This window comes from Sylvia atricapilla, chromosome 4 (assembly GCF_009819655.1).
Source record: "Sylvia atricapilla isolate bSylAtr1 chromosome 4, bSylAtr1.pri, whole genome shotgun sequence".
NCBI classification, from domain to species: domain Eukaryota; kingdom Metazoa; phylum Chordata; class Aves; order Passeriformes; family Sylviidae; genus Sylvia; species Sylvia atricapilla.
Genome location: NC_089143.1, coordinates 62394528 through 62409905, shown reverse-complemented (window position 1 = coordinate 62409905; position 15378 = coordinate 62394528). Strand labels below are relative to the sequence as shown.

At 38.0% G+C, this 15378-nt stretch overlaps 1 protein-coding gene across 1 annotated transcript in view; it reads left to right on the top strand.

Annotated features, from left to right (window-relative positions):
* NAA15 (N-alpha-acetyltransferase 15, NatA auxiliary subunit) overlaps window positions 1-12296 on the top strand; it is a 35823-nt gene extending 23527 nt beyond the window's left edge. Inside the window, 10 exon segments of the mRNA XM_066318133.1 lie at window positions 894-1022; window positions 3375-3588; window positions 4367-4560; window positions 6664-6688; window positions 6691-6771; window positions 7136-7164; window positions 7166-7235; window positions 7927-8070; window positions 8518-8615; window positions 10832-12296. Of these exon segments, the coding sequence (XP_066174230.1) occupies window positions 894-1022; window positions 3375-3588; window positions 4367-4560; window positions 6664-6688; window positions 6691-6771; window positions 7136-7164; window positions 7166-7235; window positions 7927-8070; window positions 8518-8615; window positions 10832-11032 (1185 nt within the window). The 3' untranslated portion in view covers window positions 11033-12296.
* The last annotated feature ends 3082 nt before the right edge of the window (window positions 12297-15378 follow it).

The following is a 15378-nucleotide window of genomic DNA, read 5'->3' as shown; positions in this document are numbered from 1 at the left end:
GCTCTAAGATGACGTTAAAAGGGAAGCATACCAGTTACCCAAAATTGAATTTGAAAAATATAATTTGATGATGTTGCTCTTTAGAATCCTATTTATCTCCATTTGATGTAGTGCTCAAATACAGGCTTCTTAATTTAACAACAATAATTAGAAGAGTCCTAGATTAAGCATAGTAAAAATAGAACTGACACTTTTTCTTCATTTTTAGTTGCCTAAGTCAGGCTGTTTTGAACACTGCCTTTCTCTTTCATTGCTAAGTTCTATAGATCTGTGCAAGTATATATAAATACCAGATTTAAAAGACAACTGTAATCCCCTTTTTGGAACCAGAAGATGTCAAAGTTAGCAGTATTCCTTTTGCCTTGCGACTTCTCTCAGATACTGATTGCATTAGAAATAATAATCTACTGTTACTGTGAGGATGCTTAGCTCTATCAGCAGTTCTCTGGAAAATACAGATGGCACTTTTAGTTAAAGGGGAAAAAAATCCTACAGGATTTCCTGTAGGTGTCAGTGTCTTGCTGCGGGCTAGAAGTTTTCTGCCATTTTTTCCACGCCACAATGTGTTATTTGTGTGCACGCAGTATTGAAAAATACTGAATGAAGGTCTCTCCTCACCCAAAGATGAAGAGCTGTCACAGTGAAATGGTCACTGCCTGGCTCTTCTTTGTGTCTTTCTGACTCTTCCAATAGGTGTAACAAAGATTTTTATATTTGTTTTAATTAATCAACAAAGCTAGTCAGTTTTAACTGTGTCATTTCCAACTTTCAGGGCTTCAGTTCTGAGATTGAATGTTCATTTCCTTTATTTCTGCTTTTAATTAGGACAAGATAAATAGCAGCTGATAAATCCAGTGAGATTTATTTTTGTATAATGCTGTTTTTGGTTTTAGGAAGGAACCTCGGCGGTAGAGAACCTGAATGAAATGCAGTGCATGTGGTTTCAGACAGAATGTGCACAAGCCTACAAGGCAATGAACAAATTTGGAGAAGCACTTAAGAAATGCCATGAAATTGAGAGAGTATGTATTCAGCCCAGCTGCTTCTGCTGGAAAACACTGCTTTAAGTTTACTGTGCTGATATGTTACCTTCCTGAGCAGTAAGGGTACATTTCATGTAGCTTCAGGAGAGGTTTCGTGTTGGTTACTGGCAAGTTTATGTAATTACATTTCCTTCTAAAAGTGCCATTGTAATCCGTGTATTATGAAAAGATTTCGTAAAGTTACTTGAAGATCCAGATGAGAGCAGAAAACTGTCAAAAATTATCTTAGTTCTGGCAGTGTTCATAAGAAATGGGTATTTAGGTTCAATCTAAGAGTATGTGTACTTTAAGTCCAGAAATATGTGGATAAGCTGACAAGCTCATCCTTGAAGGAGAGATATCAGTTACTATTAAGGCATTGTTTCAGAGGTACACAATAAATGTTAAAAAAATTGCCAAAAATATAACTATCTTCTTTTAAAAAAAGCTACCGTTTAAAATAAGCTGTTGTAAAAGTAAAGGCTTCTTAAAGTAGAAATTTTATTAACAAGGGGGGAATACTTGCACATTAAATGTAGATATCCATACTGAGGTAAATAACAAAATTGGATGTACTGCTTTAAAAATAATCAGATTTGGGTTTGGATTTTTATAAGCACATTGAAGTCCAGAAAAAAAGACCAGACAGCTGAGGCTCTAAAAAAGTGCTGAAAAAGCAGAACTTAGCAAGAAGCTCTGCCCCTTTGTGAATACAGAGGTGTTAGAAGATTTCAGCACTGCTGCCCTTATGCAAGGAGGACTCAGCCTTGGAATATTCTGATTTGAAAAAAGTGATGTAAAATTTTCAGAGTAACCTGATGTAGTGAAAGGTGTCCCTGCCTATGGCAGAGGGTTGGAAGTAGATGACATTTAAGGTCCCTTCTATCCTACACCAGTTTGTGATTTACCAGGACCATGTTTTGTTTGCACAGATCCTTTAAATAAATTAGTGTAAGATTCTTTTATGTAAGAAACTATTGGTCCTGTAAATTATCTTGGGTACCAGAAGAGGTCAGTAAACAAGTGATCAAAGTGATAACTTTGGCTGCTCAAAAAATATTTCTAGGGATTTAAGTCACTATGTTTAATTTATTTATTGGATTAATTGATTAATTGGTTGAAGTTCAACAATAAGATATGCAAATATATTGAATTCAGAAGCCATCAACAAAGCTGTTGTAAGAAAAAGCAGTGCTTTCTAAGTCTTTTAGAGGGGCCAGTTATGCAAAGGGGGCAGTCTGGTTGATAAAATGTGTTCTGGTTTTCAGAGGCACTTTTTATCTCATGCTTCACATCATAAAAGATCTTAACTGTCTCAGAAAAAGTAGGAAAATTGATCTCATGAATTTAATAGCTGATTCATGGCTGAGAAAACAGTAGGAGCAAATAATCAGCTTTTGCAGGAAAAGGACTTTTATCATGGAGACTACTGAGGCATCTCTATCATGTCTTCATTTTATCAATAAATGATCACAGAAATGGGCTGAATGGCTGCAAGGACAGCACCTGCTGTGTCTCAGTACCAAATGATAAAGCAACCCATGAGATGTAATGTTCAACAGTGACAAATTCTCTGCCTGTGCATTAGTAGTAAAAGGTCTTACAATAATTATTGCTGCTCAGGAATCCTGAAACCATTACAGATAATGCTGCAAAAGCTGCTGTGCTGTAGCAGCAATCAAAAGGGCATATGAGGAATTAAAACTGAAGAAATAGTACTTTTTACTTCTTAAAAATGTGCTAGTAAAACACCTGCTGTGGGATTACTTCCAAAGGAGGAGACTGCCTTTAGCTTGTTGTGCTTACTCTTCTATCCTGAGCTTTGACAAACAAAACTTAAGTTTAGGATCAAGTCATAAGTACTTGGAGAAGTTCAAGAGGGGAATGACTCTTCGCTGCTTCTCAAACAACAAAGGGACATTAGATGGTATGTAAAGCAGAGCTTGAACAAAAAGTACTTTCTCACATTAAGTCTGATTTAAGGGTGGAGTTCATCGCCATAGTGTTTAGTGGAAATTAAAATTATAATATTGTATTAAAAAAACTAGAGCAGTTCATAGAAGGGAAACTCCTCAAATTATATTTAATACTATGAATGTAAAACCTTTTGTCTGTTAAACTGAAAATTCTCAGAGGTAGTTACTTTTAAGAGACTGCGAAATTGGTGTATTTTGTTTCTGGGCCAAGATGCCTTTTGTTGTTTTCACCATGACTTTATTTCTGGAGGGTTTTGTTAACATCTGTAATAATTAAATTGCATTTGTCAAACAGCAGGCTTTTACTAAACTGTTATTTTGAAAGTCCAGGTTAATATCTCATTGCTAAATAATATTATATGTTACGTTGTGCCAGCATTTTGTAGAAATCACGGATGACCAGTTTGATTTCCACACTTACTGCATGAGGAAGATCACCCTTAGGTCTTACGTGGACTTGTTAAAACTAGAAGATGTGCTTCGACAGCACCCCTTCTACTTCAAAGCAGCACGGATTGCCATAGAGATCTATTTGAAACTTCATGATAATCCCTTAACAGATGAAAATAAAGAACATGAGGCTGATACAGGTATTCAACCCTCAGGATTTATACATCGTGCCGTTTCGCTAATTAGTGGGTATTTTAAGGGAGGTTGAGCATTTGTTATGGTTGTCAGCTGTGGTGGCCAAAATCATAGTTCTGTTCAACTTAAATTGCAGCTTGGAGTGCATGGTAAAGTAGATGTTCTGCTGGAAATTGAACTAATGTATGCTTTTATTGTGGTAATTATAAAACAATGATGGATTTGTAGTGAGAGTTGTAACTCTTAAGTACAAATTTTTGTACTGCAGAACCATGAATTCTCATGGTGGTTGGTCCATGGAGTAGGAGATTGAAGCAGATATGCTTTGTTGTAGCTCTTTCTTAGCATTTTATCAGTGTGCAGAGAATTTTCACTAGGTAGCAACTTAAAATTTATCATCTCTTGCTTGTGATGCTTAAATAATCTATTTTTTTCCCGCATTTCTGATTTGAGAGCAGGTTCAGCAGTTATGGCTTAGGGCACCTCAAATGGTGCCAGTAGAAGATCCTTCAAGAGGAATTTGTCAAGTCTTAGTATTCTGCATCTCATTATACTATTATTTTAGTTTCTGTCCCCTGATTCCACTATGGAATTTGTGAATTTGAAGTGTCAGCATAGACTATAAAAATATTCTATCAATAGTAAATAAGCATTTACAAAGATAATGACAGCATTGCTCATTAGCAGATAGGACTTTAAAAACATGATGTTGTCTGACAACTGCTTGATGCTCTTAATACTAGACATCAGTGTTGTGTGGCTTTGTCCTTTTTGTGTGTATAGCAAATATGTCTGACAAGGAGCTAAAGAAGCTACGAAATAAGCAAAGAAGAGCCCAGAAAAAAGCACAGCTGGAGGAGGAGAAGAAAAATGCTGAGAAGGAGAAGCAACAGAGGAATCAGAAAAAGAAGAAAGATGATGATGATGAAGAAATTGGAGGACCGAAAGAGGAACTTATCCCTGAAAAACTGGCAAAGGTGCTTACCAATGTAATAATAAAATCTTAGAAATTTCTAGAAAAGTTGCAGTGAGCACACGTAAAACTTAAAAGCCATTCAAATAACTTGTTTATTTTTTTGGTATGGCATCTCTTCACAGTCAGTAATTTAAAAGGAATTCTTTTCTAGGGCTGATTTGTAAGGTAGTGTCAGTAGTGTGGAAATCACAACTTTGTGCCTAGTTCTCAAGGCAGTAATTGAAGTCATAAACACTTGCTACATGTGGAATTATCTCCATGTGTCTACTGCACTGACTTGTTGATTATACCTTATTTCTAGTTGGGTCGTGTGGAAGTCTTTCTGTCCTCTGTGTGAGGTGATTATCATTCACTCTTTTATGCTTCCTGATACTGTTTTGTTGGCATAGCCAGCCTGTGAAAGAGGAAACATTGAAGCACTGAATGCTTTAACAGGATTTGTTTGCATATTTGAATGGGGGGAAGAAAGGAATAAACAAGCTGTAGTAGTAAATGGTAGACTAGACTGAGATGGAGTTTGAGATCTGGATTAAAAACTGCAGAGAGAGATAAAAGGGAGGTGAGCCAGAAGACTCTTCTTTTAGCAGAAGTTATACCTGTAGGGAGTGGGAAACACTCCAGAAAATGTGAGGGAAAGATAAGAAAATTATAGAGACTGGAAAAATTCATTTATAGTAATAGTAGTATAGATTACAAGTGTTTATGGATCCAGTATTCTGGGTTTTTTTAATGGTGTTCATGCTGAAATGAGTCATGTTTGCTCTTGAGGAGATATCTGAAAAATGAGTCAGCGAGCTTCACTCTCTAGCCAGGAAACAAGTGACTTAAACTTGACTAGTTATTAAGAATACTGTTGGTATTTCTGTTGTTTAGTTCACTGGTTGCAAAAAGCAGTACTACTTGCAGTGCTAGCCAGGGTGGAAATGCAGCAGCAGCATGTATTGGGTTCTGCAGTAAAGGGATGTCATGGGATAACCATGAAAAATCTAGCCAGACTCCAAGATTATAATGAATAGTTGCAGCTGTATAATGCATTCCTTTGGCAAATCTAGATAAGTCTTTAATATACAGATGTCAATATAATATAATTCCAGATTCAATATCACAATCCTGATATAGACACTTCCAAATGCAGATGGTTCCATAAGAGCATTTTTGACATAGCTGGTCACTTGCAAATAGTTTTTCTGGAACAGCTGCCCCTAGACTTGTTTGGATATCTATCTTTGGCACTAAAGGCATGGCTTTGAAGTGGGGTTTTATAGGTTCCAAATAGTTTATGTGCACAGTGTAGGTAAAATCAGCAGCAGGGAGAAGTGATGTGAGTGTTTTTATGACAGGTGCTGTAGTTATATTTTGCAGGAAGGTGTCCATTGTGATCTTTATCTCAAGTTGTTTGCAACAGTGTATCACTTCAACATTGCTGAATTGGTCTTGGCACAGAACAAACTTTGTATTTGCTTCTTAGAGAGTAGTTTCTGTTAATTAAAAAAAAAACTAAGGACAACAGACAGTTCTTGTTTGAGTAATCTTAAACCTCTGTGTGCAACCTGTCTGTAAAGAAGCCTTGCACAGAACTAATTTGTGTGAAAGCTGTCCATTTACTGGATTACACTAGCTAAGATCAGGAGACCTTTCTCATTATCTAATTACTTCCAGCTTGCTGTTGGTATTTTGGCTGGGACTGTCACCATGACCTGGCAGCTTTCAGGAACCTGTCTGAAGCTCACATGAGCAGAATGTCATGGGTGTTTATCAGTCACCATCATCTCAGCCCCTGTGTGTAGGTTAATGTGGGCAGCCACACTGCCCTTTTCAATGCAGCTTCAGCTCCAGTTGTGTTCACTACTGATGTAGGATAGAAGGGAAGACTTGTGTCTCTATAGTAAAACATGATTTGTAGCCATCAGAAAGCAAATATTTTGGTTTTTTTAGTCTCTGTTTAGACATTGAGTGACAGTTGCAAAATTTGTAACAGAAGAGGTTCTAAGCATCTTATGCACTGCCTTAGGAGAGTAACTGATGTGACTCAGCAATAGCTGGCTTTGTTGTGGTTACTAAGTTTGAATTTTGACTTAGTTGTGTCACTTCTTTGAATCTGTAGGTTGAAGCCCCTTTGGAAGAAGCCATTAATTTTTAACACCCCTGAAGAATTTAGTGAAGAACAAAATAGAGACTCATCTTTTTGCCTTTGAGATTTATTTTCGAAAAGGTAGGTGAGAACACTTGATGAAAGTGAACAACTTTTGAATTGTGAAGGTGTATATTGGAGCTTAAGCAGCAATTATTTATGAGGGGTGAGGAGCCCATCCCTGTCACAACACAGAACTTTTCACTGGACCAACACCCCAGCAGTGAGCAGTCCCTGAAAAACCACAGTTTAAACATTTGGTGATTATCCACTTAATTCACTGGTTAAATAGATGCATGATACTAAAAATAACGTTTACAACACAGTCAGCTGTAAATTCTTCTGATCATTCTAATTTCAAACACTAAGTACTCCTGTAACACAATGCAGAGTTCCTACCACAGGTTTTTTAAACATTTGTCAACACTTTTTTTTTTTTCTCCAGAAAAGTTCCTTCTGATGCTTCAGTCTGTGAAAGAGAGCCTTTGCTATTGATTCTAGTCATCCTTGGCTTCACGAGTGTATGATCCATCTCTTCAGCAGTGGTAATGTATCGTTGGTAGGACTCCATCTGTGAGTGCCAAGTGATGCCAAACCCTCAGTCATTGATTTTTAGCACAGTTAATTCAAAATATTTAAAGCATGTATTAGAAAGCTTTTTAAACAACTGATTCCTGCAGAAATTAAGCATGGTTATTAGGACTGTGTCTGGATTTAGGGGTCATTCCTGTACTGCTAAGAACTCTTAAGACTCTGAGCAGTATGTGAAGCCTGAAAGCAGTGAAGAAATGGAAACTGCAGAATGAGGATTGTGGCTTTTCTGCTGACAGCCTGTGTCAGCCTGCAAGGAGAGGGCTTAGAATTCTGTCCTTATTGGTAAAAGTTGGAAGAATTCTCTCCCTTCCCCTGCCCCAAACGTCACCGTTTCTCATGGGGGCTACAGAGTAGACACATTTAAGAGCAGAGTTGTATGACATTAAACTTTGAGCCTAATAGGTTTTAATTAGTGAGAGGGAGAGTATATTAATGTAAAAAAGCATTGGCTTTTTCTAAGCATCAGAAAAGTGCCACAGTTAAGCTTCTTCTAACCACATCCAATATTTATCTTTCCAATTTAATACTGCTTCCCTTTTCCAATTACATTAATAATGTAAACTTGGAAAATACTAAAATAAATACATAAATTGCATTTTATTGTGGTTACCTGTGCTCACTTCAGCTTCCTTTTTCCAACAGTATCTGAAAGTAAGGATCTGCCTGATGCTGTTAGAACGGTGTTAAACCAAGAAATGAATCGGCTTTTTGGAGCAACTAATCCAAAGAACTTCAATGAAGCTTTCCTTAAAAGGAACTATGACTCACTGCCACATAGGTTATCAGGTATTTTGCCTTTCTCCTTGTTCTGTCCTACTTCTGCATTTTCTGTGCTGCTCTGGCAGTGGTATCTCAGTGTCATCCCCAGCAATGTAACAATCACTCTCCTTCCCTCTGGAGTGCTTTTCTTCTCTATTTATGTTTTTCTGACAACATAATTGCCAAGTTGTCTGTGGTTTTCTTTCATTTTCTCATTGTGCTGCTGAAATGCACATGTTGGGACCTCTGCCCTGATGTTCCTAATGTGTGCAGAATATTTGTTTTAATGCTTTGTTTGGAGTTTCCCTTCTACCTGCTTAGGTGTCAAAGTTTTATGCTCCAAGTTGCTTCCATTATGAACTACTGCTGGAGAGTTCAGTCCCCCCCCTTCCTCATATTATCTCTGTTTTATGATTGTGTATAAGATGGTTTTGGTCATCCACTGGGTGATGAATCTTATTTTTCCTCCTGCAGCTGCCAAAATGATGTACTATTTAGATCCTTCCAGTCAGAAAAGGGCAGTGGAACTGGCAATGACCCTGGATGAATCCCTTATTAACAGAAATCTTCAGGTAACATATTTATAAATTGTAGACAACTTCTGTTTTATCTGTGGAAACTTTAGGCAATTTTTGGAGGTAAGAGGAAGCTGAAATCATTGCTGTGCCTTATGGTGAAGAGGTTGAGTTGTGAGAGAAAGGGATGTTGGGTTCATCCAAACTGAAATATTTAATATCCTTTTTGCACATTTAAGTTAATATAGTTTATGATAATATGAAAGCAGCAGAAGCCACATTCGTGCTAGGTAATGGAAAAACTTAATAAAATTGGGAGAATTCACAAGGAAAGGTGGTAGTCTGTCTGAGCTTTGGCTGCCACACAGGCAACTCTTCAGAAGAAAAGAGTGGCACAGACTCTGGGAAGGCTTTCCACAGTCAACTTTCTGCAAGCTGGGGGAATTACCATAGGTTGAATAAAAGCTGCATATGCACAATTTCGACTTGTGTGTAGTTAAGTTAAACTCACCAAGTTTTGAGTCTTTTTGCTCCATTCTGGTGGTTATGGAATAATCTCCCTGTGATACTGCCTCCACGCCCCTTTCCCCATTCCCCCAGCCTTCATCTGGGGTGATCTGTCAGTTCTGACTCACAATTTACAGTAGTCTGTGCACTCATTTTTTTTAGATCTATTGCAAGTCAATTTGGTAAATGTTACTTTAAAATTATTCTTTTGTGGACAAAAAATGGATTCTCGAAAAAATCTCTTAGGCATTATAGTGGCTTCAATAGAACTTTAATTGTGAAAGGTTTTAAGTTCATAGCAGAATTTTTGGATCAGACAGAGTGGGGGAAAGAGAGACAATAAAGGACAACTTGCCTTGATTTGTAGGCTTGTTTAGGATGTTAAAGATTCAGATTCTTTCTCTATTCTAGCTGTTGTGGTATGGGATGCAAACTCATGTCTTTTATATTCTAAGTACGAATTTAGCATTTCTCATAAAGTTTTCTTGTTTGGATGTTGTTTTTGTGTTTGGGTTTTCTTACTCTTTGAGTGGTCTCAAAGAGCTTGATCTAGACTATCAACAGATTTAGAAAACAAAATTAATTTGCCTTCTATTTGCTGGTTTTCACCTGTTAGTAGGATTCTGGGGTTGGACTGGGGAAAGATTAAGTATAACCAAAATGCTTGGTTGTTTTGGAGGTCCAAACTTGGTAAGACTAGAAAAAGCTTTTACCAGCTCAGCACTGCATAAACATCCTGTACAGTGCGTTGTAATAAAACTGAAAACACTGAAATTAAACATTAGATTCTGACATTAAGAAGAGTTGGAACTTCTGCTAAACTTCTGGATGAGAAATTGAAAGTGTCCTAAAAATGGAGAATCTGAAGGAGTCTAGGTGTTAGTTGAAAGCTGTTTTTGTGTGCAAAGAGATCAAATTTATTGCATTTCATTGTAGTAAAGACTAGCTGTCTCAGAGCACGCTAGAGGCGTAAAACCAGATATATTTGACCTTCAGTGGATTCCAGTGTTACAAAGAGCAAATGTGAGGGAAAGGGGGTTGAAGAGAGCTCCATAACCCTACAGCAGAAGGACAGAGCAGTTACCCAGTACACAGAGGAAATAAAAACTGTACCAAATGTCAGAGGAGCAGGAAAAGACTGCCTGGCTGTGCTAATGTCTGTACACAGCCATGGGCAGGTGTTAAATGCTGCGAGGCTTTAGTGGAGCTCAGTAGGTTGGTTTCTCCATGTTTGCAATGCAGGCTGTAAAAAATTCCACAGGAAATCTCCTTTTCCTCTTCTAAATCATGAACAAAAATGGACAGGAACCTGCATATATCTGAAAAATGTGGTAATATCAGAGTAATTTGATTGGATTGAAAGGTATGTTATGTGCAGCTGAAATGGTCAGTGTATCCCAAGAAAGGTGGGGTTCTTGGTTGCCACTTAGTAAGAGAACATTTTTTTTTAGGAAAATAAAAAACAAGTGACAAATTAGGATTTCATTTTATAGTCAAGATTTCCAGCTGTGTTTTAGATCTCTTTTTAAACTGCACTATTTCATGCTGTGTTTAGTTAAAATGTGATTTGATGTTGAAAGGTGCGTGGTTCTTGGAGCAGGTTTGTGGCAGAAATACTATTTTAAATTTGTCTTGTGAGATTATTCTTATCTCAGCCAGCAGAACTGCTGTAAACAATAGAAATTTTTCTCTGTAGCATTTGTTTTGTGAATGTTCAGCTGAATGTTTAAGAACCATAACACTTCTTTATTTTTCTCTTTAATTAGACTTGTATGGAGGTATTAGAAGCTTTATGTGATGGTAGCCTTGGAGACTGTAAAGAAGCATCTGAAACTTACAGAGCAAATTGTCATAAGCTTTTCCCTTATGCTTTGGCTTTCATGCCCCCTGGATATGAAGAGGATATGAAGATCACAGTTAATGGAGATAGTTCTGCAGAACCTGAAGAACTGGCCAATGAAATATGAACAACTTTATTGGAAAAAAATGACGTTGGACCATATCTGGTGTATAATATTTTTGTCACGCACCTGCTGAATTGTTCTAACTTACAAAAGGAACAGAAGGAAAAAAAAAACCCGTTGCCTTCAAATAGTTTTACTTTTTTTTATCCTGCTGACAAAGTATATATATAAAATATCTAACATATTACTGGTTATAGGTTGTTTGGTTTCTTAAAAATTAAAAGCTGCTAAAATTGAAAAAAAAAAAAAAGGAAAAATAAGCAACCCTATTCCTCACCTCTCCACCCATGTTTTTAAACTAATTTATATGAGACCTGGAGGTGTGTAGCCCTCAGAGCAGGTGTGTGGCAGAAATATTAACTTTAAATTTGTCTTGTGAGATTACTGTTATCTCAGACAGCAAAACTGCTGTTTTAGCACTGGATTCTTTCACTGAGCACAAAGTTGATGGGGCTTTAGCATCCGACTGATTTTGATACGGGGGATGATTGTGTCCATAGGAAGTATGCAATGTGAATCAGAATATACAGAGAAACCTGCAACATACTCCTTGTGTTGGGGTGCTTGGACATACGGATATCAACCAGAATTAAGAAACATAGTGTGTTCAATAAGCTTGTTGTGTCTCTGAAATTCACTGTACACGGTCAGTTTGGTGTTCTTGCACCACAGTTTTTACCTGAAGGAACCAGTTAAAATGGTCTCTCTTGGAATCAAACTTGGGGTGGGGAGGGGAGAATCAACATTTGCTGTTTGTGAGATGAACCTATCAGCATAGGTTGGCCAAACTTTTTAAAACTGTAATGCAAGAACCAAATAAAATTATGCACTGTGATGTGGCACCAATTAGAAAGATCGCATGCATTTTTCACGTAGAGTGAAAACAAAATGAGAACATACTATGGCTTGAAGTTGCAAAGAGGAAAACTCCTGACTACCATTTTGACTGATCAAGAGACTAATAGATTAAAACCTCAGCAGGCCTTGTTCACGTTATGCAGAAAAAAAAAAAAAAAGTGCTGCAGTTTAGATACCTCTGGAACTTTTCCACAGTGTCACAGGTTTGTAATACTTGAAGCCCTACATTTCTAAGAATATATTTCTTGCTCAGTTGTTTCAGGCAAGCCCAAGACTTTGTAACTTTTAAGGGGCCCAAGATTTTTTTTTCAATAACAGACCAGCTTCTTATTCCTGCAGTTACAGATGTAATTTCCTTTGTCAAACATAAGGTACCAAATATAATGCAATAAAACGTTTTGAAAAACAACTGTGTGAATATTTAAACCAATCTATGTTGTTGTACTTTGACAGTGAATGGGTTTGCTAGAGTGCAGCTCAGGGTTGGCTTACTGTGCTGTCCAGTCATGCTAACAATGTCACTGCTGATGGGTGGTCATTGAGTATAAAGTGCAAATGCATTCTATGTAAATACTGAATGTCTGGGAAGTCCTATAACACAATGCTTTGCTACTTGGCTTTTGAGTTCCACCAGTGTTAGGATGAATTTTGTTTTCCAAGTCAAGCTTCAGTCTACAAGTCTACTGTGTTAATAATATAGATAAATGCTCAAATGTTTTTCTTTTGTAGGCTCATCATATAAACAGATTAGAAATAAACTACAGCTTACAAAGTGAGTGCCTTCTTTGCTGCAGGAGTTCAGTTACAGAGTATCTGTTGTGTGGATACACAGCCTTCCTCTTCCACATAATGGAATTCAGTGATTGACATGTACAGTTAAGAGATCCTGGAAGACTTATTGGGGTTTGTAGTTTTCTGACTGTCAGAATAACAGGCTTTTGTTAATTGTGTCTTCAGTTCCACTTTCTTTTCATGGTTAGCCTATCCTTGTGTACATTTGCAGTATAGTTCTGTCAGAAGTGTGGGGTTGTTGTATTTGTATATTTAACCTGCTGGGCTTTTAGGGACTAGAATACCTACAGAGCCTTTACCTGACTCTGGTATTGATGTCTTGATCTCAGTTGTTTCTACAGCCTGAGATACTTGGACTGCATGTCTTCTGCAACTCCTGGAGATGGTTCAGTCTTGCCTACACAACCTGCGAGCTTTTGGCCTTGCCTCTTGACTGTTGCTGCCCATTTCTTGGCTGCTGATGCTTAAGCTGGAGGCAGATGAGTGCTCACTTTTAACAGATTGTGAATTGCATCAAGCAAAATTTTTTTCCCAAACACTGGGGCTTTTGGGTGCTGCCTATAAATGGGATTATTTCCTTTACTTTTTCACTGCCTGTTTTTGCATTGAAACAGATGAACTAAAAGCTGGAAATTACTTGTTATTTTAATTGTGCAAACAGGGAAAAGGATTTTCGGTGGGCCTTCCAGAAGTATCCATCTACACATCTATTTTGATTTCCCTAAAGATTTCATAACCCTGCTGAAAGGCATCCACACTGCTTCAGAGATGGTGCTTTTGGATTAAAGAGGTTACTCCTGCCCTTCCAGAAGACTGCAAGCCCAGGACAGGAAACTAAGCCAAGAGTTTGCCTGAAGACAGAGGTTCTTTAATTGGCAAAGAAATCGTTATTCCTTCATTTTCACATCTGTCCTGTTAGATGCAAGACTTCCAAGGAAGAGCTTTTAAGAACTGGAAATGAAGTTGAAATCCAGTGCAATGAGTTTTCTTTGGTAGCAGAGTGCTGTGCTGCAATGGAAGCTTTGTTTTGTGTGCTGAGATCCAAAATTGTCATCACTGGTGCTTGGCTGCCGAAGGGTGTGCAGGAATGCACTTGTGGTCAGCGACCTAGAGCATTGGCATGACACAGTTTGGTTTGGTTCTTCATGATTTTCACTGGAAAGGAGCATTTCACCATCAGTGGAGCCATTGGTGATGACACGTGATACGGGTATCTTTGCTGGGGACAAAAAATGTTCAGACAATAAATTTTGCCCTAGATAAGAGAAGGTGGTGCACATTGCATGAAGCAATGCCAGAGTTAGATGTGGGCTTAAATTGGAGGGAACTGGAAGTTGTGGTTTCCCTGTGATGGTGGGTGAGGTACTTACTTCCTCAGTGGAGAGACCAAAGCATGCAGGCACATGTGTGAATAAGCAGGTAAAATAGCCTCCAACTTAACTATTCAGTAACTCATTTCTCTGGTATTAAATGCCTTAAAAGCTATATTTGACTTTTTTGGTTGGGTTTGTTTGGTTTTTTGGGGGGTTTTTGGTAGAGGTCTTAATATTTGTGTATTCATAGGGGGAAGGCTTGTCCTGTACTGTCAGCCAGAACACAGGAAAGTTTGTCACCCAGGTTTTCCCCTAGCAAATTCCAAGTTTCCCAGAGAGGTCTCTAGCTAGATGAGCTGTTGATGATCAGCCTGTTAAATCTTCCTTTAGGATTTGATTTGCCAGGTCTGGAGGTGCTGCAGCCCTAACAGTAGACTCTGGGAGTTGGTGTACCAACTCAGGCTGAATTGTGTTTTCCCTGAAAGAAAACACCCATGAGGGCAGAGGAGATCAGGCCTGAGGAGCCAGAGGTGCAAATACAATTTCAGTATCACGTGAGCAAGGTAAATAACGACTTGAGGTGTCTATCTAATGTGATGCTTTTGGGGGTTGGAGCAATGGTGCTGTCATTCCTGCAGCATTCACACACTGTTGCCACAGTTTTGTTTTGGACACATGCTATTAATGCCAACAAAACCACTTGGTACCATAATCCATCTCAATAGACCCAGATAAAAATTCTATTTTTCCTTTTTTGTGATTGCTTTAACTGTTTTTGTAAGTGTTCTGTACACAGTATCTAGCTAGCTTTGAAATCTTTTCCCCTAGGGAATTTGGCTTTATGAATGCTTTTTACTTCAGTGTAATGTAAATAGCTTGAACTGTGTGGAAGTCAGAGTACACTTGTGTGATAACACAGTGCTGTGGGGTGCTGTGAAGGAAAATGGTGCAAATGTAGTGTAATTACACGGTTGTATCAGTGATTGATTGGAGCCCTCTACAGCTCATTAATGAAAGGCCAAGTTCCAGTTGGAGGAAGTGATTCTGAGCTTGGGGAAAGGCTCTTGCTTCCAGGAGCTTTCCAGTTATCAACTGTTCTGGGATGAGGTGAGGCACAAAGGGCCTCAAAAAACCTCTGATCATGCTGTCATCATTATATTTCCTGGAAATTAAAGCTGCAGTCCACTAATTTTAATGGCTGTGTTGGCCAGAGGCACTTTCCAGGAACATGCAGCCAGCAGTGGGAATGGCAAGGAGCAACTGATAGAGCAGCTCCCCAAAAGAAGACTGAAGTGAGTTATAAGGAGGTGGCATACTAGAAATTCCATTTTAGATTAAATACAAAATAGCTTTTTTTAATTACTGGAAAGATAATTATTTCCAATA